General features: G+C 36.6%; 1 protein-coding gene across 1 annotated transcript in view; it reads left to right on the top strand.

Annotated features, from left to right (window-relative positions):
- Positions 1 to 25,779, top strand: part of LOC129087897 (nucleoside diphosphate kinase, mitochondrial-like) — a 64,220-nt gene extending 38,441 nt beyond the window's left edge. The window contains 2 exon segments of the mRNA XM_054594987.1: positions 25,291 to 25,535; positions 25,617 to 25,779. Of these exon segments, the coding sequence (XP_054450962.1) occupies positions 25,291 to 25,535; positions 25,617 to 25,779 (408 nt within the window).
- Positions 25,780 to 27,047: the final 1,268 nt, after the last annotated feature.

The following is a 27,047-nucleotide window of genomic DNA, read 5'->3' as shown; positions in this document are numbered from 1 at the left end:
CAAGAATTCCACAATTGTGCTTACATGGTCTAAAATGCAAGAAATTCAGTAAAATGATATTGTACACAAAAAAACCAAACCACAAACAGATACCTAATTACTGCTCATGTAATCTGTTACTTACCAAAATGTGTGGGCACACACCACACACAAAATCTTATGCCCACACTTGTACACCACCTAATTCTCATCATACTTAATGTATAACACTATGCAGTTAGAGACTGATCCTAAATTACAGTACTGTGTGGAGAAATGGCATTTAGTAACATGTCATGTGCTAGAAAATTCTAGGTGCCATAAATATTTTATTTCACTTAATCTTCATAATTTATATATATTATATAATATAATAGTACATAAATGTTTTCTTTTTCCTCTTATCCTTTTGTTATATAAGATGTATTGACCTTACATCATAGCATTTGCATGTTGCTAACCTTACATCATAGTATTTAAGTCATGGGATATCAGGGAGAAAGTGAGACATCACCCAAGGACTTTGCATCTTTTTCTGAGGAAAGGATTACTGTGTTTTGACTTGCACGTAGGATAATTATCAATACATCATGTTAGGCAGAAATATGCCTTTGTTAATATCTTTAGCTGAAGATAAAATATGGTTTGAGAGATGTATATGGGTAAGAAGTTGCCGGGGGTAGACTAGTGATGGTTAATTATAATGTGTCAACTTGACTGGGCCATATGCTCAGATAGGTGGTCAAATATTATTCTGTATGTTCATGAGAGGGTGTTTTTGGATGAGATTAACACTTATATCAGTGAATCTTGAGTAAAGCATGTTCCTCTCTATGACACGGGTGGACTTCATTCAATCAGTTGAAGATCTGAATAGAGCGAAAGATTAATGTCCCCCAAGCAGAATGAAATTGTGTGGCAAATGGATTTGAACTTGAACTGTAGCATTGGCTCTTCCTTAGTTCTCCAGTCCGCTAATACACCCTGCACATTATATGTATATATGTGTGCACACACATACACACACACACAAACTCAATTCAGTGAAGAAGGGACTCAGATCTCTATTATACAGGTGAGGAAAATGAAGTTCACGGAGGTTTCACAATCCAAGATCTTAAGGTCAGTAAACAGTGGAGATAGAATAGGAACTCTCATTTTCTGATGTGAAAGCCAATGTGCTTTTGAAACTTTTATATGACTCTCAAAAGAGGCTTCTAACAATCACTAATGTCATCAATTTATTTATTATTGGGATACTAACTATGATCCCCTATTAGCTGTCTTGTTGACTATATCTAGCACAATGTCTGACACAAGAATAAAGAATAACTGAAAACATGCATACAGACACCTCATATCCCCCCTCACACACTTATCCAGATCACAAACACGTATACATTCCTACAGTATAAATTAATTAATTCAAAGCAGTCTATAATTATGTAAACTTAGGCAATAGCTTATTCCTTTTCTTCATTGTGTGATTCTATGAGTAACACTGAGCAAGACTAGTTTTCTTGACCTCTCAGGGCTTCCATTCTTCTGTTAAAACAGTGTTCAACCTGCAAAAGGGTTTCCTAACTTTCAAGTTTCAGACATTTGCAAGTCACCATCACGATTTGACTTATACACATACCATCACAAATGCATGTAATGAGTTGCTAAAAAGAAAGCAGAGATGATAGGGAGTCACTATGTAATATTAGTCTCAACCTTAACAGTAACATTGCCATTTTTTAATACTTATTAAGATAGATGCATAATGTTAAAAAAATTTAATTGTCTATGTGCAAACTCAAATCATGCAGTATTACCTGTGAGATGAGTACTTCACTTTGGGGGGGAAATGGCCTAAATTGGAAGAACCTAAAGTCTTACCTAGTTTTGTCTCTGTCTGTTTAAAACTTAACTACTGAACACGAGGTAATGCTGTAATTTACACCAGATATAACCTTCCTAACAATCCTCTAAAATCTCTAAATGTAATAATAGATGCTCATAGTCTTCCATATTTTTACCTTCTCACTGGCTGCTCATATAATCCTGCTTTGGCAAGATTCATAGGCCCTGTAAATTCTTCAAAGACACAAGAGAATATACATGTTTAAAATTCAAGGGGTCTCTTCTAGAGATTTTTAAATCAGTTTTGTATTAAAACCTACATTATGAAATTCATTATATCATGACTCATTATAGGGATATACTGGTATGTGTATGCAGTAATATGTAAGTTATTATTAAAGTAAAATTTTAATGAAATATGCTTATACTTCATTCTGATTGATTCATTTACTCTATTCTATTTTGGTTTTGAAATTGTAGGTTTCAAAATTACATAAAATTTAAAAATAAGGTAATAAATAATTAAAAAATAAATTGCAGGCTACAACTTACCAGATTTATTTCATAGCATGTCATATTAATTATCTGTTGCCATGTAACAATACTGCAATTTAAGAGCTAAAAAACACACTCTCATTTTCTCACAGTTTCTGTGGGTCAGAGATGCATGTAAAGCTTAGCTATTTCCTCTATAACGCTGCAATCAATGTGTCAGTCTGGGCTGTGGTCTCATCTGATACTCAACAGGGAAAAGATCCATTTCCTGAGTTATTTGGTTTTGGCAACATTCAGTTCCTTGCAGGCTGCTGAACCAAGGGGCCAAGTTTCTTGCCATCTGACCCTTCCCTTAGGGAAGTTCACAGCATGGCTGTTTGTTCTTTTAAGCCAGCAAGAGAAAGAATCTCCTTGTAAAACAAATACTACAATCTTATATAATGTAATCACATATGTATAATCATGGACGCGATGCCGTTACCTTTATGACTTTCTATTGGTTAGAAGTACATCCCAGCTTCTGTACACACTCACATGGAAGCAATTGTGCAAGAGTGTTAATACCAGAAGCAGGAGGCTTTGGGGGAGGGGAGGCACCTTATGTCCTGTCTGCCACAAAAATTATTGTATAAACCTGAAATTTGAAAAACATTGGTCTAATAAGTGAACTTTCCTCAGATAGTAATAATCCTGAGCTTCTGAGACGAGCAAGGCAAGAACCATCATTCGCAATCATGGACATTTTATATGCTAAATGTATATGTAATACATTATATATAATTGCATATGTAATTGTATATAATGACATATATAAGGAAAATATATTTACATGCTTACATTTATATTTAACAAGAGAAATATATGAATCTCAAATACATCTACTTCTTTTCAGGTTTAAAAGCAAAGGCTTTTTCACAATCTAGAAAGATGGACTTGTCATACATTCTAGGCAGTGATAGTTAAAAAACAAAAGTAAATTAAGTAAATTATTATTTCATATGTTTTTTTTATAGGCTAATAGTGCCGCCAACAATTTTGGTCTCATCATAGCTGTGAAAGACTGAAAAATTTAAAGTTGTCAACTTAAGAATAATTATTTTTCATTCTTCATTTTAAAACAATTTTATTATTTATAACAATGATTATTATCCATCACCACTGCTCCAAAAAGAGCCAGCTCTGAAATGAAGGCTTGAGAACATCTAATTTGTAAATTCAGGACCATAATAAACTACTTTTCACCGTGTATCTGTTTTACCAGATAATGGTCATTTGAACCATCTCTGAGTCTGAAAGTTGTTAACAATCTAGATTGTATTACTGCTGGGCTAGTAACATTTAAATTAGACTTTCAAAACAGTGCGGAGAGAATAGTCAGCTCTTTGATGGGATTTATGATGGACACACATCTGGGCTAACGAAGACAATATGTCAATCTTTGAACAACAGTGATTTTAGGGATTTTTAAGACAGCTATTTGGGTCAATGGAGTTGATTTCAACTTTGGAAATTGCATTCTGAATTAGTGATAACCACCTTTATAGGGACAAGATTGCAGAGGAAGAGTATGCGTGATTGGGCTAGACAAATAATTCTAGGAGTAGTCAAAGAGAAATTTTGCCTGAAAGGATATGGATACCCTGAAATTAAATGAAGACTTGGTTGTGAGAATTTTTGTGGGAGTGGGAAGAAGGATTAGAGAGGACAATGAAGAGTCAATATCACAAAGAGCTAATAAGAAGTAATACAATACATCATGTGTCTTTCTGGAGATCCTTAAAATTATACTCCACACATGTGTGAACTTCCAGTGTGAGAGAAGAGGAGCTAGGTAAGAGCCATTTCTCCTGCCAGCACCTAGTCATTTCTTGTCACAGGTCTCTTAGGCTAGCCACTTCTCCCTAAAGGCCCTGATGAGCCCAACTGTCTAGATTTCATTTCATTTTAACTTCTAAACTCCCAAAATTATTATATATTTTTTGTGTCTAAGAAACATTTTTATTCTAACAGAACCATATTGTTAGCGAGAAGGGAGAATGTTGAATGTTACTATTTTTCAAAGACTTCTACCAAGATTCCAGTTTGGAAGAAAGACTCAGGAAATTAAAGTGCTAGTCTACTAAAATACCTTTACATTGGAAATTATTACACAAAATAATTTCTCTTTTTAACTGGCAAATTTTATATTTTTGAAGAGAATCATGAATCAGAATTATCATTATAGCAAAAATTATCATTTATCAAACTTCAAAATGTTCAGTTATGTGAAATTTCAGTTCTCCATATGAACCACTGAGAACATGGCAGCTGAATAAAACTTTAGTTTTCCTAACACTCTGCACATTATTCTTCAATTAAAGTCTCACGCTCTTTGTTAAAAAAAACATTGAAATCTCATGTGCTCCCTGAATGTTTTTTTTTAATTAAAAGTAATTATCTGGTCAAAATAGAGTAACAGGCCCAATTACCTGCTTACCTTGTCTGTCCACCTTCTTAAAAACCATTACTTAAAGTATTTTGGCAGTTTTCAAACTTTTTTTCTTGGGTTCAACCACTTCAGAAGAGAGTTGATCAATTTCTTTAAAAGTATACTCTTATCATAATAGTTCAGCAGTCCCATTCATATTTATTTACCTGAAATGAATGAAAGCATATGTCTATGCAAAGACTAGCAATAAAAAAGAATGGACTATTGAAATATGCAACAACATGAATTAATCTATAATTATGCAGGATAGAAGGAGTCAGACAAGAAAGAGTATATAGTGTATAATGCCACCTATATAAAACACCAAAAAATATAAACTAATCTATAGGGACAGAAAATAGGTAAATCATTGTCTGATACCAGGTTTGAGGGCAAAGAAATTATTGGGGATGATGGCTATGGTCCCTATCCTGATTTGGCAATGGTTTAATGGGTTTATAAGTAGATCAATTTATCAAATTATATACTTTAAATATGTACATTTTACTCTTTGTCAATTATCCTTTAATAAACCTATTAAATGCTTTGGTAATTATTGTGACTAAAACTTAATCTAAGCCATAGACAGAGCACTGTGTTCTTTTCAAGTACTCCCCTAATCCCCAAATTACAATATACTGCTTACTGGAGTACTCCTTCCTCCCACCTCACCCAAATCCCTAACTAAAATATCAAATTGCAAAAGGGAAGGGACAGCATCAGCAAGAAAGTCTGGCTCACAGCAGACAGGATTCTAACTCCTTATGCCATTTAGTTCTTTTTAAAAATGATGGAAAGTTGCCACCTTTAAAAAATTCAGTATTTTTATTCTTCACAGGTAAGTATTTTTAAAGGAAATTGTACTATCAATATCTGATTGAGCAGATTTCTATTCTCCTTAGATTTAATGTTTTCCATCTGCAATATAAAAGGAAGAAAATGTACAATTATGCTAGTAAGAGTCTCTCTCTCAATAATGTTTGCATGTCTGAATACCACATTTAAAAAGGAAATAGTAGCACTTGAAAAGTTAAGTAAGAAGATAAACAAAATTGAACACAGAAAAAATAACTGTCTGAAGACATGCTGAAATTCATTTAAAGACTGTCTGAGACAGCAGCTGATCCAGCCAGCTTATCTTTTAAACAGCTGAGCATCATTCAGGTGTAAATATTGGACCTAGAGACCAACAGGGGAGAGGAAAGTCCAACAAAAATATCAATGGATGAAAAATTGCTTCATCCCAGGAATCAGGCAACTGAGGCCCAAAGTTCTATCCCTCTCCTTGGATAAATTATCGCTTCTTTTCACTGTGTATTTTTAATATACACAAATACCTTGCTTAATGACTTTCATATGTTTCTGAAAATTCTATCTCTAAGGGAAGAGTTATTAAGTAAAAAGATTTCTTTCATTTTAAGTAGAAAAATGATGGCATCTTCCATCCCAACCCATTATACCCAAAATATACCAATTGAATTATATAAGTAAAATCAATATACATTAAAACATACAATTTAAAAATTCATCTGACAAATACAGCAATTGAAAAATGAAAACAAGCTTGTACAAGTAACAAAAATTAATGTGAAGGTTAATAAGTATAGCTCTCATTTAAAATATAATGAATTGTAACTTTATAGTACTCAATATAAGGGGAAAAGACTTAATAAAAAGTTGTGTGTGTCCTGACCGATGTGGTTATGTTGGTTGGGCCTCAACGTTCCTGGTCAGGCATGTGCCGAGGTTGTTGGTTCAGTCTCTGGTTGGAGCACGTATGAGAGGCATCCAATCAATGTTTCTCTCTCACATTGATGTTTCTTTACCTCTCTTTCTCCCTCCCTCCCCCTCTCTCTAAAAAAACTAAAATAAAACAAATAAAAATAGAAAATAAAAAGAAAGTTGTATATAATGGAGAAGGGCTGCAAAGGATTTATTTTTTGGAAAACACATTTTTCTTTCTACATCACTTTCTTCATGAATTGTTTTTAACCATCAGTGAGCTTATGGTTTTCTTGAATTCAAACTGGACTTAAAAATAAAGTTAGAGTGCAGAGAAAAAAATATCTGCTAAGGAAAATAAAAGTTAAGCCAGAGAGCCTTTCAAAGCATGTGGAAATAGCACACAAACACACCACAGAATAAAGAGACATACATAGGACACTTCCCAACCTTCTCACTTGTATTCATATACCCAGCAGATTATTTCAGGCTCAGCCAAGAATGGGAGCAATTCAAACAGATGCATTTGGTTTTTTTCTGATTAGAAACTCATGTGGAGTAAATTGTTGAGTATATCTTTGCTTAAAACAGTAATGCCAAAATATCACTTCTTAAGTATATTTAGTGTCATTTTGGTTTAAAAAAAAGTGGTTACATAGAATAAAAAGGATTTGTCCAAAAATAAGTGATAGACCTTTCCCAGAGCATTACCCAGAGAGAGTTGTATGAGATATGTCTGTACCACGCTTGAGAAGGAACACGCAGTCCACTCAACTGATTTTCTCCCCATGTTTTTCTTCAGTAGTTGGTAGAAATTTTTATAGTAGTAAAAAACAACTTCAGCCTTGCCATCCGAAACTTGTCTTATGATTCGTTGAATCAGAGCTTCACCAGGAAGTCACATTTCTAGAAAATTGGAGGTTTTTAGCTCCCAGTCATGACGAATAAATATTATCTGATCCTTGCCATTCCTTCTTAACAAAGAGTACACATTTAAAACTTGGGTAGAATCACCCATTTAAAACCCATGTATTAAATGCGGCCTCCAAGGGGAACTTGAAGTCTCATCTCCACAGTTGTCTTATCAGAAGAGCCGAGAGGCACAGAGTGAGCGTGCTCATGGGCGGTAGACTTGGCATTCCTGGGAGACAGTGCATAATCATTAACTTGGTTTAACAGGAGGCTCACTTGAGTTAGGTGATGTGAGGTAAGCAAAGTACTTGGTCAGTGGCGGGCTCTTGCCCGAAGCATTTATAAGTGAATGAATTCTTACTTGATTTTTTTCCCCCCTCACAAAATGGAATTTCAAATAAGAAAGTGAAAGCAGGAGCCATGTGAATAAACATTAAAGATAATAACAAAATTTGCGAAGCCTCTCTAGATATTCAAGTGCTATTTTGCTTTCCTTCCCTTCTGTATAGAATATATAAAGAACAGCTATTACTATTTTATTGCTGTGTGGAAGTGAGGAAACAAAAAAGTTGTCTAAAGACACACAGTCAGAACACACCACTTGTATCCTTGGAATCCAGTTCCCTGGATTTCAAAATCAGATCTTCTGCTTGCAGATTTAGGCTTTCTCCTGTTGCCACACATGCCTGAGTGTAAAAATAAAGCTAACACCAAAAAGCCATATTTTCCCCCAATCACTGTAGTGTTCACTGATGGACGCATCCTAGTTCAAATAATCTGTATACAGGCTATGAAAACCTAATAATGAGACAGATTCTTTTTTAGTTATCTTGTTTTATATTGACAATTACACTTTTATTTAACTTTATTTTTTAAGTACACCTTTTCCCCTCAAGTAGATAAGTCATATATGTTCATTAAAGAAAACTTGAACAAAGGTAAAACATATAAAAAAGGCAACAGCCCAATTTCTAAAGCATTTAGAAAAGACAAAAGGAACGGCATCACGTTAGGAAAGCATCCACAGGTATAACAGCTTAGAGCTGTGGGTCTCAAGCTGTCATCCTTAATTCAGCAATATCGGGAGCATCAGGGAACATTTTTTTAAAGTGCAGGTTCTCAGGTATCACTCCAGACCAAGCGAATCAGAAACCCTGATGATGGGAACCAGCAATCCGTATTTTAACAATCCCATCAGGGGATTCTGATACAGCTGAATATGAGAAGCATTGGTTTAGAGAAAACAAGGAGATAATGTTCACATTTTTAAATACTTGACAGTTTGATTTTTAAGCGAGAGCTATTTATTTGTTAGTACTTCGAAGTTCAGAATAGGTCCAATGAATAGACATTTTGAGGAGGCAAATTTTGACCTCATCCAGGTGAGAACTTTCAATGGAATAAAGCTGTCCAGGGATGATACTGAACCCGCTTGGGGATGATAGGGTATCTCCAAGCGAAAGTGGAGGGGCGGGGGAAGAGGAGGCAAGAATGTAGTTGTCAGGAGCGCTCGGAGTATCCATGGCTGCGTATAGTTCTTCATTACTAATACTCTGTTCTAAACTCTGCTTCAATATCCAATATCTCTGTGTTAATGAGGTGAGGACGAGATAACACTAACAATTATTCCGTCGCTGACAAGAGATGATAAAAGCGAGCCCAGAGCTATGCTCTTCATAGGCTTACACCAGCAATTTTCAACCAGTGCGCTGCAAGAATTTTTAAAGCATGCAATACCTGACTATTTAGTCAGGACCACTGACCTCTTTTCTCTTAGATTGTCAAATAAAAAATGACAACAGCCATCTGTTGGCTGTGAATAAATCAAAATTATACTTGTTTTATGGCAGAGAGACAAAAAATATATATTTTTTGCTGGGCTGCAGAATTTTAGTAATTAGCTTATGGGTACCATGAGATGAAAAAGGTTGAAAATCACTACCTTACACCAATGACTCATTCCTTTGTCTAAAGTTTTTCTACACTTTAGTATATCACTCTACCTAAGCAGCCCTCTACGTAAAGACCAGTGCAGTGTGATAAAAATTCTATTGAAAGCATCAGCCATAGGTAGCTCCAGTTTTCAGTTCTGGTTCTCTTATCAAGTAGCTCTGTGGCTCAGTTTGTTCCCTATAAAATTAAATGTTTGGAATAGATGATTCCTTAAATCTCCCTCAGCTTGAACTTCTATACCACATACTGAGTTTCTCTTCCATACGCCTAACACATTCAGCAATCGCCCCACCAAAGTTTCCAAGACTGAGAGTAGGGTGGTTGATTCTTCATCAGTTAATAGAAATTACTTGCCTTCTAAACAAAAAAGTTATGGTCTTTACAGTCTTGGATTCTTCCCAGGTCCCAGGTCCTGGCCTAGAACTACAGAATGATCACTTAACAGAAAAAGTGAGGAGTTTGGAACAATTTCTTTGTATATTCATAAGTTCAATATGGAGTCTGACTGTAGTGGCTAGCTGCTTCCTTAAGTGGCAAAAAGTTTTTAAATAGGGTTTGGTGGGCTAATATCTTTTGCATCATTGCAAAGAGGAAAATAGAGAAATCTCGTAACCAAAGAAAGTGAAATCCACTTTACTTAATGTGGACCTCTGTCTCTGGTGTGCAGGTCCTCTGTGTCCAAAGATAATTAGCACTTTATAATGCTAATTATTATAATTATGTCTGAGAAAAAAACCATTAGGGGGTAAGTCCGTTCGCTGATTTTCAATTGCCCCCTCTGTTTAAAAATAAGGTCACTTTTCTGTGAAATAGCTTTAGGAGCTCAAAGCAGAAAGAGGGTTATGGAAAATTCTGTGTAGTGATATCCCTGAGTTTCTAATATTCTTATAATTCTGTGATGTGTCTGGGAACTGAACAGGGAGAAACATAGTAAAGCTATTTAGTCTAGGAAACTAAAAATCAGCCCCAGAGGAGCAAATGTTTCTATAGTAGTTGATCACCAAATAGTCATTTACCTACCATTCACCGTGTGCCTGGCTCTGTGTGCCTGTGCTAAGCTGTGTCCAGGTGCTACCTAATTTAATAATCTTCACCACAATCCCATGAAGCAAATACTAGCACCTCATTCTTTTACAGATAAAGAAGAGATGATGTCATTTGTCCAATATCTTGTATATAGGAAGTGGAAAGCTTGTTTCTAACTCAGTTTCTTCACTCCAAAGTTCTTTGCTATAAACACTTTGCTACCCTGTGTTTACATTAAAATGCACCACTTACGTTAGGACTCTCGGAATACTGAACTAATGTATGGGGAGGAGAGGCCCAGTCTGGAAATACCTGGAATATAGGTTGTGTGAGAGAAGCCCACTGTCAGCTGGTAGGGAATCTAGCCAAGAGGAGAGCTGAGAACGCTCTCTGAGAGCCCTAGAAGAACAGCTGTGGCCCAGAGGGAAGAATTTGGGTGGGGGGTTTGGGGGGGGTGAAGATATCTTGTATATGAAGGCCCACTCCATCTCTGCCTTTCTCGGCCACTGTAAAAGGGTCCCTTTGCTTTGCCAGGTCTCAGTTACTAATTCTTACAATGACAACTCCTGCATTGCCCTTTTACTACTGATCCTATTGCTACTACTGACCAGTTGCTGACACCTTTCCAGGAACCAGGCCAAGTGCTAAACATTTCACATGCATTGTCTTATTAAATACTCACAAAATGTTGCTATCAGTCCAACTTTACATATAAGAAAAGTGAGGTTCAAAGAAACTAAGCAACTTGTACATGAACATGTTTTATAATATGTGAACCACCATACATAGTAGATATAATTTTTACCAAAAAGCAATCAGCTGAGGAGGAGGAACTGGCCTTTCATCTTTCTAAGATGAACAGTTGTCTCTCTGTTTAATGGTTTTTTAAAAATCCCCTTGTGACAAGCTCCAGAGGACAAATAATTTATTTCTTGTGGTGTATGGCTCTCTAAATGAATTAATTGATAGGCAGCCCATTGTCAGGCTGAAGGATATGGAAATAAAACAGACATAAGATGTTCCCTACCAAACTAATTTGAACTTTAAACACATAAATAATATTTTTTTAAAGTAAGTGTATGTTTACTTTCTCTTCCTGCTTCTCTTTGGATCTGAGAACCTGTGTCTGTGGTGTCTTTGTGCAATCAGTTGAGAAGTTTGTCTTTGTTTTTTAAGGTATTAGTAAGTGGAATTAAAGTAAATATTGCTGGGGAGATGTGGGGTGTAAAATAACTTTTTCAATCCATTCCTACCCCCATTTATGAAGGAGAGAGAAATGATAGCAATGATAATTATAATAATAAAGTAACAAGAGCCCTACCCTTTGCCGGGGGCCAAACCACTTTCAAAGCATTCCTGAGGAACTATGTGCTTTACCGCAATGCTAACACTTGCAGTGCGTGTGCAGAAGCAATGGCGCCTTAGCAAAAATTAAGGCCATGAAAACAAACTCGACTGATAGCAATTGTATCCTTCACCATCGTTCACTTGCAAGAAAAAAGAAAACCCAGTTTCATTTATGAAAGTCCTTAGTGGAGTAGTAAAAATATTAATTTCATTAACTCTCAGCCCCTGAGTGCAAGCTGTTTTTGTACTCAGTGTGATGAAATGGAAGGAACATTCAAAGTGCATCTGTTCCATACTGGAGGTTGCCGGGTGTCTCAAGGAAAAGCACTTGTGTTGACTGAGATGTGAGCTCCACTGTCCCCTTTTATTCAAGGACCTCCATTTTTACCTGAAAACATGATGGGCAAACTGTGGGTATTTAAAGCTCTCTATTTTGCAGATATTGCCTTGACAATGAATGAAGGGAGCCTGTGGCTTCAGGGGAAAAAAACAAAATATTTATGGCCAATAATAAAATTAATGCTTTAAAGCAATGGTGCCTTGACAGCTCTTCAATATTTAAGGACTGTTCTGATAAGACCAATGGTGATGTCGAACGGGTGATTTTTTTTTTATATTATATAATGAAATATGTCAAAGATTAGAAGATCTGCATAACTATGAAAAACAGTGTTCTTCAACACATGACCAACACATGACTTTCCATCATCGTGGGTGAGTAAGATCCATTAAAGTACAAGGTAAACCATTGGATTTTTAAGTCAGCAAAGTATAAAACATCGAATTTTATTCCATATTGCAAATAACCTTTAAAAAAACTCCCACTTGTTGAATTTCTGTTAGTAGCAAAGAAAAGGCTCTACAATGATAAGAAAGGGATGTTCAAATAGTTTCATTTTTCAGCTACATTTCTGTGAGTTGGGGCTGTCTTCATGAATATTTCAAATGAAAGCAGATTGACTATAAAGCAGATATGAGAATCCAACAACCTTCTCTTTAGCCAGATATTAAAGAGATTTTAAAGTTAGGAAAATAAAATTATTTTTCATATGCTACTTTTATTAATATGCAACAAGTTGATTATTGTTATTTTATAATCAATTCATATATATGTCTATAATATTCTCAGCATTAATTTCCTAAATGGTAAATATCAACTTATACATAATACCAACATGACCCAAAGCAATTTGAGGATCTCAATAATTTTTCAGAGATTAAAAGGATCTGAAAAAAAACAATTTGAGAAATGCTCATCTAAGGAACTAAGCTATTGTCCTAACTGCCTTCGGGGGTATAAATTGATACAACTTTTCTCTGGGGTAATTTAAATGATCAAAACTATTAAACTTCAAGTAACTTTAACCAACAATTTTCACCTCTTGTAGTTTATTCTTAACAAAGAATTGCGAATAGGTGAAGATATTTATTTATTTATTAGAATTTTTATCACACTACAGTTATATAGAACCAAATACACCTGCAAATATCCAAGGGATTGTTTAAATAAATTTTAATACCTCTTAAGATAGAATACCATGCAACCATTAAAAATATGTTAAGATAATTTATGGCATTGAAAATGTTAATAATATATTAAATTTAGAAATGGTACAATGTACTACTATAAAATAAACTTATTTGGAAAATCTAAAATGAAAAGTTTCCCCTCCTCCATATATTTGAATGTTATATTTCTATGTTTTTCTGTATATCTGGAAATGTTAGTAATGAATTTGGAGAGGGCTTTTGAGTAATGGTTTATTTTTAGTGTTTTTAGTCTTTTGCATTTTCCTAATGTTTTACAGAAAATGCATTATTCTTATCAGAAAAAAGTTTACAAGAATGTGACAGATGAATTGTGAAATTTTTATTTTTATTTTTAGTCTTTTATCCCTGAACTTTAGTAGAAGAGAATAAGAAGAATGTGTGAACCTAAGCGGAGAGGAAGAAGAGCAGCGTGTTCCTGGGTCCCTGAGGAAATGGTATAATAAAAGGTAGGCTCAGAGACTTAACTATTACTAATGGCTGGCTCATTTTATTATGTGGAGGGTTGAAAATGTGGAATTGCCATTTTTGTAGGTCAAAAGTGATTGAAGATCAGCATTTGTATATTGTTCAAACTAAATAGCTCATTTAATGTAATAGATTATACCCATCACACAATCAGCCCATGCTTTTGTTAAAACAGATTTTCATTTCTTCGATTTTCTTTTTCTTAGACTAGCTTGAGGGGGAGATTTTTCTGAATAGTCATATGGGATATCTTCATAAACCTAAGATTACATGCAATTTTTTTCTAGAAAATCTTTGTCTACATATCTAAGATGGCAGAAGACCACCCCAACAGATAAACAAGGTGATTAAAATTATTTGGTATTCCTTTAGTCAATAATTAGTTTTGCTATTAGTAAAACTGGTAATCAAAAGCAAACCATTTAGTTATAATACATATATTATAAATAAAATCAGATAAATTTTCAAGAATTCATCACTTGGTTTCTCCCAAAAATAGCTTTGAGCCTCTGAAATTCACCATCTACCATTTGTGCCTCCAAATGAAACAGCTTAAATAAAGAAATGAGCCATAAAAATATCAACTGAATCTGGGCAACAAAACCAAAGAGTAACCCCATTGAAGGTAAAGAGAAAAAATTGCAAGAAAAAAAGAACTAGAAGGAAATATTAAAAAGAAAAAAATATTGATTGAAAAGTAAGCTCATAATAGATTCATCCTCTTAAAAAAAATTCTAAAAGACAAAATAAACAACAGACAAATCCTATTTTAATAAGAGAAAGTATAATTCAGAGAGTAAAGTTAAAAATTCAGAAGCACACTCTAAATGTTAAGCTGTAGAGGAGTAGGGATGACCTTAAGAAAGGAGAAATGTACAAAAAATTGGACAAAGTGTCCCAGAACCACCTGGGTAATTATTTTTAGACGTAACTTATCCTAGGCATAACCAGGAAAAGCAAGAGCTGGAAATAAACCAGCATGGATATGGATGGGTGGAAGCGGGTGAGGGGAGAGTATGTTTGATTCATACAAGCATCCAAATTATGAAGCCAGCTTGGTACTGCTTATGTGAAATGCCAAAAGAGGCACCTTTTTGTGAGATGTGGTAGATTTGACACAATTAAAAAAGAATTCTTAGGTCAGGAACCTTCTCAAGGCATTTCAATGTGTGATGTAGAGTCACCATGTACTCTGATAGAAACTTTTTCCTGCTTGCAGAACATTTCATGGCATGAGTATTTTGTAAAATCCACTTGGCCAAGAACTGATCTGACCCCAGATATCATTTTATGGGTATGTACATTCAGATTCAAAGAGGTGAAGTGACTGTCACAAAGACTGTGGGTCACTGCAGATTAAAACTCAACCCAGATCTCATATGTGCCAGTTTATTGTTTGTTTACATTTTCACTGAGTGGCATGTGAGAAACGTGCCTTTAACCAGTGGTTTCTCATTTCATTCCATTTGTCCAAATCATTGATCATATGAGTGAGAAGTGGAGAAGAAAAGTGTAATGTGCGATGGTTTGTATAATTCTAGAGATGGAAGGAAGAAGTTGGGAAGGCTCTAGGGTATGCCTTAAAATAATCATGACTATAAAAATTAAACTTGTAGAGGAGTTACTGATTTAATAGAGAGTATGAGACGAGGCTTTGACCGTCCATGTAATTGCGGACTTCAAGTGGAATTCCAAGTCCATAGATAAAGTGTCCTTCAGGACTCTGTTCAGATGGTACCTAGTACAAAATATAGAATATAACACTGATGATTCTCAGAACATCCTTATCTTTTGAACATCTGCCTAATCTTGACTTGAGCCATTGATTTCACAGCTGTGAAATCTAGTACCTTCCGGATTTCTACAAATTTCCAGAATGACCTCGTCTTAGTCCCCCAGGTTTTGATTCTCTGTCTACTTCCATCTTGGAATGATTTTTTCCCAGCTAGAATACTGACTTCAGCCCATTCACTCCTTTCCATAAGAAACCCAGCCATACTCATGATTTCATGAAGTCAGTAACTTTGATGAATACTTACAAGGTCTTGGGAAGAGATCGTGTTGCTCACCACACAGCCTTCTACCATTTCATGGCTCCCCTACCCAATTTTTCTCCTAACCTCCCAAAACCCAGCTTTTAATCACTAAAGTAAGCAAATTATTTATTATTGCCCAAATTAGGACATTTTGAAATCAAAAGACGATGCTATTAATACAGTGGAATGATAAGTTTTGACCTGGGCTATGTGGGTTGGAGAAAACAAAATACCAGTTTTTCTACCAATATGTGACCCTTTTTCTTTGTAAGCAGACCTATAGGAAATGTCGTTCTGTCTTCTCGGCTTTGAAGGCTTCCCTTATTGGACTGGAGGACTTTCCCCAGGACCCCAGGGTATTCTGAGGAATAATTTTTTTCTTTAACTTATTATTTATTTTTGATACTTTAAGTTTGCATTAATGGAATACCTCTCCCCTAACTTTGTTTATGCTCCTCATAGTACATTATTTCTTTTAGAGCAAAGTATAGGTAACCTCAATATAATCATTTATGTACATATCCATCTTCTCTCCTAAACAGTAACATTTTGGGGGGGGGAAGACCAAATTTAGCTCATTGTAGCAAAATGTTTTAGCTGTTCCCTCATATCTGATTTCTCCTTTTACTATCAAAATAGAACCTTAAGTTTTAGCTAAGCACATGGTCACCTACAATTAAAACTATATTTCTCATCTAGCCATGTTTGTAGCTAGCAGTAACCATGTGATAAAGTTTTATCCAGTGAAATATGAGTGCTAGTTATGCATGTACTTTCTGGGCATTTTCTCCATTTTACCAATTTATATTTCTGCTAGATTTCATTTAAATATCTTGGCATAGCAAAGAATATTAGTAATCAGCAATTGTTCATGTGTCCCTCTACATTGTCATCCTCTGATGCCCATACACTGGGATGACGTGATTATCTCTTACCAACAGAATGTGATCAAAGCAATGAGTTGTGTCACTTGCAGAAAGACATCTCCCAATTATCCCAGTTATCTCCCAATGTGTCTTCTCCATTTCTCTTCTTTTCCATAATGATCATGGAGGCCAGTAGTTTCAAATATATAGCAATGAGGAGAAGGACCACCAAACCCACTTAAGCCAACTAAGGTTTGGAGCCAATTAGCCACTGCAGCACAGCCTGGTATTACTTGATTAGAGTAGATAATGAACCACCTTGGACCATGAAGTCAAGGTCAACACCTTAGGGGTAATAGAGCAACAGTTTAAAAGGGCTCTGGGTCCCTGACATCATGCAGATGACATACCACCTCTAAACAATTTACTTCTGAGCTTTATGTGAGAAATAAATACCTGTCTTGTTTAACCCACCACTAATTTAGGCCAATTGTGCAGCAGTCGAATCCATTTTTAATACTTTTACCTTTTTTCACAGTGTCTCTTCTGATATCTCACTTATCAGAGATACTTGATTAAACATTTGGTGAATTGACATTGAATTGATGAGGTGATAGTGTGAGAAGGTAAAGGGTGTTCATGCAAAAGTAGATTGAGAGGAAGTCCACTGAAGAGGAAAAGCTATTTAAAAAGTTTAAACTTATAGACAAACTTTCCAGGCATTTCCTGCCACATCAGTTGGGAAATAGTCTTAAACCAGAGGTACCTTCTGTCAACCGATGGATCTAATCACACCTACAGATGAGTTTTGTGTGGTTTTCATCGTGCTTTTTTTAAAAAAGTGTGAATTAGTTGTCAATGTTCGTAAATACAGTTTACATGAAAATACATATTTCTGGCATGTTTTGAAAAAATTCTGGCAAATTAGGGCACATATACTTGTATGTTAACAAATTAGCTATGACTATTGCTGCCCTTTTTAGTTAGGACAAGAGTAACCAGTTAATAATGACTATGATATTGTTTCCCTGACAGTGAGGCTATGTGTCAATTAGCATCTAAATCAGAGCACTTGCTTTCTTGCTTTTCAAAAACTTGGCCAACTTCCAAAGGGAATCTTACAAGTAACTGTGATCGAGAGTCCTACCTAAGACATTGACACACCTGCCTTAGACATTTGTTTAAGGACCAAAATCCTAGGGAACAAGGGTTGAACAGCAAGAACAAAAGGAAGAAGGAGATAATAACAGAATAGTATTGCCAACAAAGGGATCTCAGACAACAAAAATCCTGATGGCAGAAGGTATGTATCTGAGCAGGTGTGATGAGAGAGGACAATGATCCCAGTAGGCATATGACCATCATATTCTCTGCCTGTTCTCTTAGCCCCACCGAAAGATGAAGTAGCCCCCAGACCCCAGGTCTAATGTAAGAACCATATGCTATTGTGCTCCTTTGAGCCTTGCTCCTAGATCTTGATAGAATTCTTGACAACTTGAATGGTGATTGGTGCTTCTCCAAAGACTTGAAAGATTGAAAGGAAAATAGATAGTCCATACGTCTCTCCCCATTCATCTTGGTTTCAATAAGAAATGTGATGATGGAAGGTGAAATACAAGAAAAGACAAAATGAGGTTGTAAATCACTTTCTTGCTTTCCTTGCTCAGAAAAGCCTGTTGAGTGCTTAAGAGAGCAAGGGAAAGAGCAAGATGTGGAGAGGGAGGGAGGGAGGAGACTGACACTGAGACAAAGGGAAAAGTTGTATTGTTGTGTTTCAGCTAATCTCTTGATGTTGGTGGGTGTAGAGCCCCAGATGTTAGAGTTAATGCAATATGCATTAGTTCATCACATTGGGAAATCTTTAGTCCCTGCAACAAAGAATTAATAAATCTGGTAATTGTGTCATGTCTGTAATACAGGCTAGGAAAAAAGTTGTGTAAATCATTTGATAAATGTGCATGCCCAGATAGCATGTGTTTCTGAGGTCTTCCACAGGGATTGACCCCAAAGGTTTCCCAAGCATTTCTTCCCTTCCACTGAGCCCTCTGTAGGGGGAGCTGGTATGAAACAGAATGGTTATTTTTTAGTGTGGCATTGGCCTTCAGTTAATAGCATACAAAATCGATTCTCTACACTTTGTTTCTTATCCAACCCCTCCCTAAAACACGAGTTCTCTAAGGTAATCAGAGATAATCACAAGCTTGCCAAAATGTTCCTTTCGATTTTCTAAACATTAAAATCAAATATGGTTCAGTTTTAGCTCTTAAGAGGCTCAGTTTTTCTTTTTAATAAAATGAACAACTAAGCAGTTGTCTACAGCATCAGGACACTAAATATGTATCCAGAATGACATATGCAATATGCTTTATAAAACATTTCTGAATTTCTCTTTTGATTTTTCTGCAGCATGTTGAAGGGTATGAAATTAAAAATTATTGTCACATCATCATCATTGATTTTTGTACCTCTTCAGTGTGCTAAATTCTATGCAGAAGTATGGATGTGGGAGAAGTAAAAGAAATCTGAGAAGTAAAAGGAGTCTAAAAAGGAAGTGTTTTGAGGACAGAATCATATTTACTACAATTACATCAATTTGTTTGCTACTAGACAATTTCTGTATCATTTAGTATGACACGTTGTGGAAGCTTGAGTAAACCAATGAACAATAGACTGCTATGTTCCCATATATACCCAAGGTGATTAATCTCTTAGAAGATGAGGACAGAATAAGTCCTCATCTTCTTGAAGGTGCCACATATCACAGTCAACAAAAGTTATTATTGACTATATCAGCTTGTATGGGCCCTTTGGCAGGACTGCCTCATGCCAGTCAGAAAACCACCATAATCTACAATTATGTATATTCTTGGTTTGTGTAATTCTGTCTTGGGAAGGACGAAGTTGGGAAGTGTCTATTGTATGCCCTTAAAATGATCATGAGTATATAAATAAAAGTTGTAGGGGAGTTACTGATTAATTAGAAGGTATGAGAGGAGACTATATACAGAGACAGAAGGGGAGGGGGAGAGAGAGACAGAGACAGAGACGACAGAGAGATAAAGAGAATATAAGGAATTGGCTCATGCAATTATGGAGGCTGAGAAGTCCCACAGTTTGTTTGCTGCCTGCCAGCTAGAGACCCAGGAAAGCTATTGGTGCCATTCCAACCTGAGCCTGCAGGCTTGAGTGCCAGGAGAACTGATGATGTAAGTCCCAGTCCAAAGGTCGGAAAAGACCCTAGTCCCAGCTCAAGCATTCAGGCAGAGAAAGCCAATTATTTCTCCCTTTGTGTTTTTGTTCTCTTCAGACCCTCAATAGATTGGCTGATGCCATCTACATTGGAGAGGATGTCTTCTTTACTCAGTCTGATTCAAATGCTAATCTCTACTGAAGACACCCTCACAAACCCATCCAGAAATAATGCTCAACCAAATATTTGGCACTTCATAATGTAGACAAATTGATATATAAAACTGACCTTCATATATATTAAAGGAATAAACTAGAGACTGGGGAGGAAAGGCTAGATATCTGAGATATTAAATGGTTTTGATCAACATCCTGGAAGAAGATATGTAACTGTGAGGTTTTAAAACATGTGCACACCTTGTGCTCAGGGAAATAAGGAAAACAGTATATGATTCCCTTATATGAGGTCTTCTAAAGACAGAAAGTACAATGCTGGTTGCTAGGAGCAGAGGAGAGGAGGAGAATAGAGAGTTATTGTTTAATGGATACAGAGTTTCTGTTTTGCAAGAAGAGTTCTGTGGATGGATGGTGGCAATGGTTGCACAGCAAGGTGAACATACTTAACACCACTGACCGGTGTACTTTGAAAAATAATTAAGATGTCAAATTTTATGTTATGTGTATTTTATCATAGTAAAAAATTAAAAATAAATAAAAAAAAACATGTCTGTAAATTACTTTACATTTCCTTCAAAAAATAAGTTCTAGTTTTCCACCGTTAAATAAGGGCTGGTCTTAATCTTAGCGACCTATCTTCAGAGGTTAATTCATGATAAGGGTCACAGCTTCATCTAGCTCTCTCTCTCTTACTCTCTCTCAACATGTACCTTTGGAGCCCTAAGCCACAATATAAAAAAAACGATGCTGGGAAGACCATATCAAAAGAGTACATAAAGACAGAGGAACAAGCTGGAGGAGCTGCAACTGTTCAGTCCTCGCTCAGTTGAGCCACCAGGCAGCATCAACTTTTAGACGTGTGAGTGAACAAGCCTTCAGGTGTCCCAGTCCCCACAGTCTGATCCAACCATGTATAGAGACTCCAAGTGAGAACTGCCCAGCTGAGCTCAGTCAACTCCAGGACCATTAAAGATGATGATGGTGGTAATAATGATAATAAAAATAATAAAATAAATATTGTTGTTGTTTTAAGCCACTAAGTTTTGGGATGATTTGCTACATAGTAATAAATTACCAGAATTAACTTCAAATCATCTTTTTTTTTTTTTTCCTGAGTCTCCTTCTCTTCATCAGCTATAGAAGTAGGCCATCTCTAAAAGTCTTTACAATTCCAAAATTCCAAAATGTAGTGGAGAATCTACGCTGAAGACAAAGCTGATACAGCTCAGCAATATTTGAAATAATTTTTTGATGAGATTATCCCCATATTGTGCCTCTTTCCCTTCCTCTCTTTCAAAGCACAGACTTGCTGTCTCGCATTGCCTCAGGGGATGAATGCTACGGGACTGAAACCAGATTTCTTGGCTCTTTGTTTCCCAACCCTTTAGAAAATCACATGCATTTGGGAGAGGTGAAAGGAAGGAAGCAAAGTAGCATGCAGGAAGAAGCAGAGTAGCTTGAAAAAAAAAATAGAAGCGAGAGAGACACCCCTCCTCAACTACAAAAATACTGCTCTAGACTAAGTTTGAGGTGGAAAGAAAGGAGAGAAATATCTGAAGGTCGTGCAAGCAGAAGAGGCTGTGTCAGCACCTCCTTGGCAGCAGCCTAAGGAAGAAGTAAGTCTCCAGAGAAGGATGGTATGTCTGGACAATGGGATTCTGGGAGGCCATAAGATAGTCCCATGTCCCAAACATGGCATGAACCCCCGGAGAACGATCAAGCAGGAAGGACCTGAAAATAAAAATAAGTGGATTTATAAAAAAAAATAAAGAGATGCAATTTTTCTTGTTTCCCTGAGTCTGTGAAGGGTGATTTATATCCTACACTGGGAGTTAGAAGTAATCAGAGATATCTCAGGAAGTGATGAGCTGAGTTTCCAGGATTTGGAGATTTTTTTTGCCTGGTTTCGGAGAGGAGAGAATTTTTTTTTTTTGCCTGAAAGGATAATGAGGAAAATTTATGAGGAATGGGAAAAGAGAACAGAGAAAGTTTTTGATGATGGTCCCATTTCCAAACTACATAGTTTTCTGTAAAAACAAAAGAAAAAGGGGGAGGGGAGGTGGAGAAAGAAGTGTGTGTGTGTGTGTGTGTGTGTGTGTGTGTGCGCGCGCGCGCGCGCAAGAGAGAGAGAGAGAAAGATTCACTCTGGCTCATGACAACAAAGCCGTACCAGTGCCCACTTCACAAATGGCCACACAGTATGGGGAACTAAGACCTTTTCTCTCTCATATAAAAAATTCAATTTTGCTGCAAGAAAGAAGTAGGAGGCAACACTGTTGAAGGTTAAGGAGGCACTAGCAGCAGTGACAAGGCAAGGCTTCTAGAACCGTGGACTGCGTCAGGACGGAGGGGCAGGGCAGAAGATCCAGAAAAGATGATGAAACCTTCCTGGGGATCTCCAGAATCATTTTGATGAGACTTTGAGAGGCTGAGGTTTTTCAAGTATGCACATGGAGACAAGATACCGAGGACATTGTTTATTTGCCATAAAAGTGACACAGTATACTTTCAGAGTGATAAAGCCTGGGAAAATTTAGGTTCTAAAATCAAATTTTTGAAATCTAGAATAAGCATTCTAAAACAATTCTATGATCTAATTGGCAATAACTAAGCCTCTGATAGACTACTGTGCAAATCTAATTCTATGATTCTTGGTAATTGTGAAATTAAGTTTAGTCAGAAAGCTTCATTTCCCTCTATTTCTTAAACCATGATCTAAATAAACACTGCCTGAGAGAATTAATCTCTCTCTCCCACATGCGCAGATAGAAATGTGATTTTTTTTTCTTCATAGTAGCAATTATCACAGTCCAATTTGGGTGAGTCTTATGTTTGTGGCCGAGTCCCCAAGAGACTGTAAGTTCCTTAAGAGTAGTGGCCTTGCCCTATTCTTTTTGTGTTTCTCACAATTCTCCTTATAGAACTTCGTATATATGATAATCATCCATTCATTGAAAACGTATATCGCATATCTCTTCTGTGCCCAGCCTCTTCTGAATAAGTAATTCAGAGAATTGAAAATGAAAAGCTTCTCATTTGTGGTAACAAAACTATTAGGAAAGCTAAGCTGTTTCTCCAAAAATATTAAGGGAAAAATAGTTATAAAAAATCTATCTTATCACATTTAAATATTTTGTTTAGGACATTTATCTCTATGTTTTTATATAAGAGAGAAGGAACTACAATTGTCAAGTTTTGTGTTAACTTTGATATTTATATGAGGGTTTTATAATAGATTTATACATTATGTTGAAATCATAGCTTTTTCATGATTTCAATAATTTTCATACCACTGGAGTCTGATCTTTTAAGTTTAGGAGAATTCATTGATAAAATTGTTTGGATCTAACATGTGCTGAGTTTGGAGGGCATCACCCCTGTCCTGAAAACCAAAAAGATGAACAAACTTAAAATCAACAGCTCTTCTTAGATCCATTGGAGAATTGAAACCAAGGGCAAACCACTGGCCCCAAAACTGAGAGACAGAAAGATGGATATTGAGTATCACAGTTTATGGGGAACAGAAACCCCTGGAGCCAGGAACTGATGGGAACACATAAATGGCACCTGACCAATTGCTGGAGACTGAACATGGACTGGCTTAAGAGATGAACTACTGGAGGCCCAGCCTTCGGAAGCTCCCCTAACTTCTCAGAGCTTTATCCTCATGAAGTTCACCAGCTTTTCACAGTGAAGATCCGATACAAATCTCCATTGTTTCTGGCAAAGGGAAAAGTAACCTTTCTAAAATATGCCCAGGGCATTGTGTTCTCCTTAACAAAGACCTCCTTTCAAAGGAAACCATTTTGCTGGAACCTAACTTACCTGTGGCAACAGAAACGCCTAACACTGGTTCTCTCCAGCTTTTCAGATGGCAGAAGGGAAATGCACAACTCTAATGCCCTCAAACCTTCCTGTCTCAGCTAAGGGCGGGGGAGAGGGAAACAGCTAAAATGTACTTGTAAAGATCACAGTCCAGGGGCACAGGCCCACCAAAGACTGAGACCTAATAATAGACTCATAGAACACTTCCTCTTTACACTGTACTGCTACAACAGAAATCTTGTATAATAGTAAGGAGTTACATCTGAAAAAACAGCAAAGCTCAGACTCTATTTAAGAAAGGGTCTCTAGGGAAACCCAAAGGCAACATAGAACACAGAACCAAGGACATTAGAGGAAATGTTAACCTCTGACTCCTACAGATACAGCAATCACTAAAGACAGCCTAATTCCTAGCCAGACCAATGTAAAACCTGACACTAAAGGTCTGTTCACCTCAGTTTTCTTTACCCAATATACCATGTCCAACTTTCAATATACAATTATAAGCTCCAATAAACACACACACACACACACACACACACACACACACTCACTCACTCACACACACATTCCCCCCACAGTCAAGATACAAAGCAGGTATCAGATTCAGGCTTATAATTTAAAGATATTTTGAATTCATCAGACCACAAATTTAAAATAGCTGTAATTAATACATTAAGGGTTGTAAAGGAAAAAATAAACAACATACAAGAACAAACGGTTAATAGAAGAGAGATTGAAACCCTGAGAAACAATCAAACCTGAATGCTAGAAATAAAAAAAAAATTACAAAAATGAAGAATGCATTTGATGGCTCTTCAGTAGACTGGATATAACTGAGGAAAGAATCACATATAAAGATGTCAGTGGAAACTTTCAAAAGTAAAAGGAAAACAGACAGAGAAAAAGGAAATATACATGAATTGTGGGGCAATTACAGAAGTGATAACACACATCGAATACAAATAACAGAAGGAAAAGAAAGAGAGAAAGGAACAGAAGGAATGTTTGAAGTAATAATGACTGAGAATTTTTCAAAATTAGTGACAGACACCAAACCTCAGATCAAGAATTAGAAAATGCCAAGCAGAATAAATCAAAATATATTTTAAAAAATTATACCTAGGCATATTGTTTTCAAGTTGTAGGAAACGAAAAACTATAAATAAATGAAAGACAGAAAGAGAGAGAAAGGAAGGAAGGAAGGAAGGAAGGAAGAACAAGAAAAGAAAAAAGAAAAGAGAAAAAGGAAAGTTGTGAAAGGAGCCAGAGGGGCTGCTGTGGCGGTGGGGGGGTGGTCTCCTGGTCCAGCCATGTCATGCTTGTCAGGGAATTCCTAGCCCTGGAGCTGCCAGTGATCAAGGTGAAGCCAGATGGGCTGCAGCAGTAGATCTAGAGTTTTGAGAGGAGAGGCTTCAAGCTGCTGGTGATCAAGATGCTACAGGCACCAGAGAGCACGCTGGCTGAGCACCGACAAGACCCGAGGAGAAAGACCTACTCAGCCCTCATCAGCTACTTGAGCTCTGGTCCAGGGGTGGTCATGGTCTGGGAAGGCCACAATGTGGTCGGCACCTAAGGACCATAATAGGACAAACCAAGTAGGCTGAGGCTGCCCCACACCACCATCCAGGGAGACTTCAGTGTCTACATCTGCAGACACCCTAAGCGGTTGGCACAGAAGGACTGCTGGGAAAATGAGGCTCCCCAAAATGGTCTGGGTTAGTCCATGAAGCTTTGGGAACATCTTTCATTTCAGCGCCTTGTGGGAGGGGCCCAGAGGGAGAGCGAGCTGTGTTTCCAGAGCAGTGAGCTGGGGGAATGGGCAGATGAAAGGCAACACAGCAACCCTGCCAGAGCCCTCGGGCTTCCCTCCATAGCCCCAGCAAGCAACCAGGACCGACTCCCTCTGTCGACAATAACTTGAGCCCGTGCCCATGCTCTGCCCACCTGTCTCAGATGACCACCTTGTCTACTTTCTGCCTTACATCAGCCCAGAGGGGTATGAGCGACCAATGTTACATGTCTTTCAGTAGCCTGAGCCCGCAAGAAATTGAACCAAATATTTTCTGGAACAGACAACCTTTGAGGTATCTCCAAAAGTGAGTTGTATGACTTCCCTTTCCCCAAAAGGCGAACACTAAAATTCAGTGTGCTATGAAAAAATAAAAAATAAAAGGGTGAAGATGAACATATCATGCTAATATTAATCAAAGAAAACTGAAGTGGCTATATTAATAGCAGATGAACTGGATTTCAGAAGCAAGGATAATTTTCAGGGACAAAAAATTTATTACATAATGACAAAAGGGTCAGTCTCCAAGAAGACCCAATAATCCTTAATGAGTATGACCCCAACAGCAGAGAATCAAAATATATGAAACAAAAACTCATAGACTTTAAGGAGAAATAGACAAATCTACTATTATAGTTGGAGACTTTGACACCCCTCTATCAGTAATGGATAGATTTAGCAGGGAAAGAAAAACTCAGTATTGTTAAAATGTCAATTCTTCCCAATACAAGGGTGAACAAAAGTAGGTTTATAGTTGTGAGTATGAAAAACACAACTTATTCTTGTATTGTTATTTATCCATTATTGTATTATTTTCCATACAAACAGATGTAAACCTATGTTTGCTCACTCCTGTATGATTTAAAAATTCAATCCATCCAATCATAATCTCATAAAGTTGTTTTTTAGATATTGAAAAACATATTGTAAAGTTTATATTAAAAAGCAAAAGACCCAGAGTAGCCACCACAATAGGGAAGAAGAACAACAAAGTCAGCAGACTGATACTATTTGACTTCAAGACTTACTATAAAGATACAGTAATTAAGAGAATGTGATATTGGCAAATAATAGACAAATAATTCAATGGAATAGAATAGAGAGCCAAGAAATAGACTCACATAAACATAGCCAACTGGTCTTTGACAAGGAATAAAAGCAATTAAATGGGAAAAAGATAATCTTTTTAAACAAATGGTACTGGAACAATTGGATGTCCGCATGGTGAAAAATGATGCAGGCCTTACACCTTTGCAAAAATGAACTTACAATGGATCGTAGACCTAAATGTAAAATGCAAAACTATAAAACGTCTAAAAGATAACATAGGAGAAAAACCTAGCTTGGGTTTAAAGATAACTTTTTAGATACAACACCAAAAGCACAATCCATGAAAGCAA

The sequence above is a fragment of the Pteronotus mesoamericanus genome, unplaced genomic scaffold (genome assembly GCF_021234165.1).
Source record: "Pteronotus mesoamericanus isolate MK-2021 breed Mesoamerican mustached bat unplaced genomic scaffold, CSHL_Meso_final scaffold_54, whole genome shotgun sequence".
Taxonomy (NCBI): domain Eukaryota; kingdom Metazoa; phylum Chordata; class Mammalia; order Chiroptera; family Mormoopidae; genus Pteronotus; species Pteronotus mesoamericanus.
Note: the sequence above shows the minus strand (reverse complement) of the source record. Positions and strands in the feature narration are given on the sequence as shown.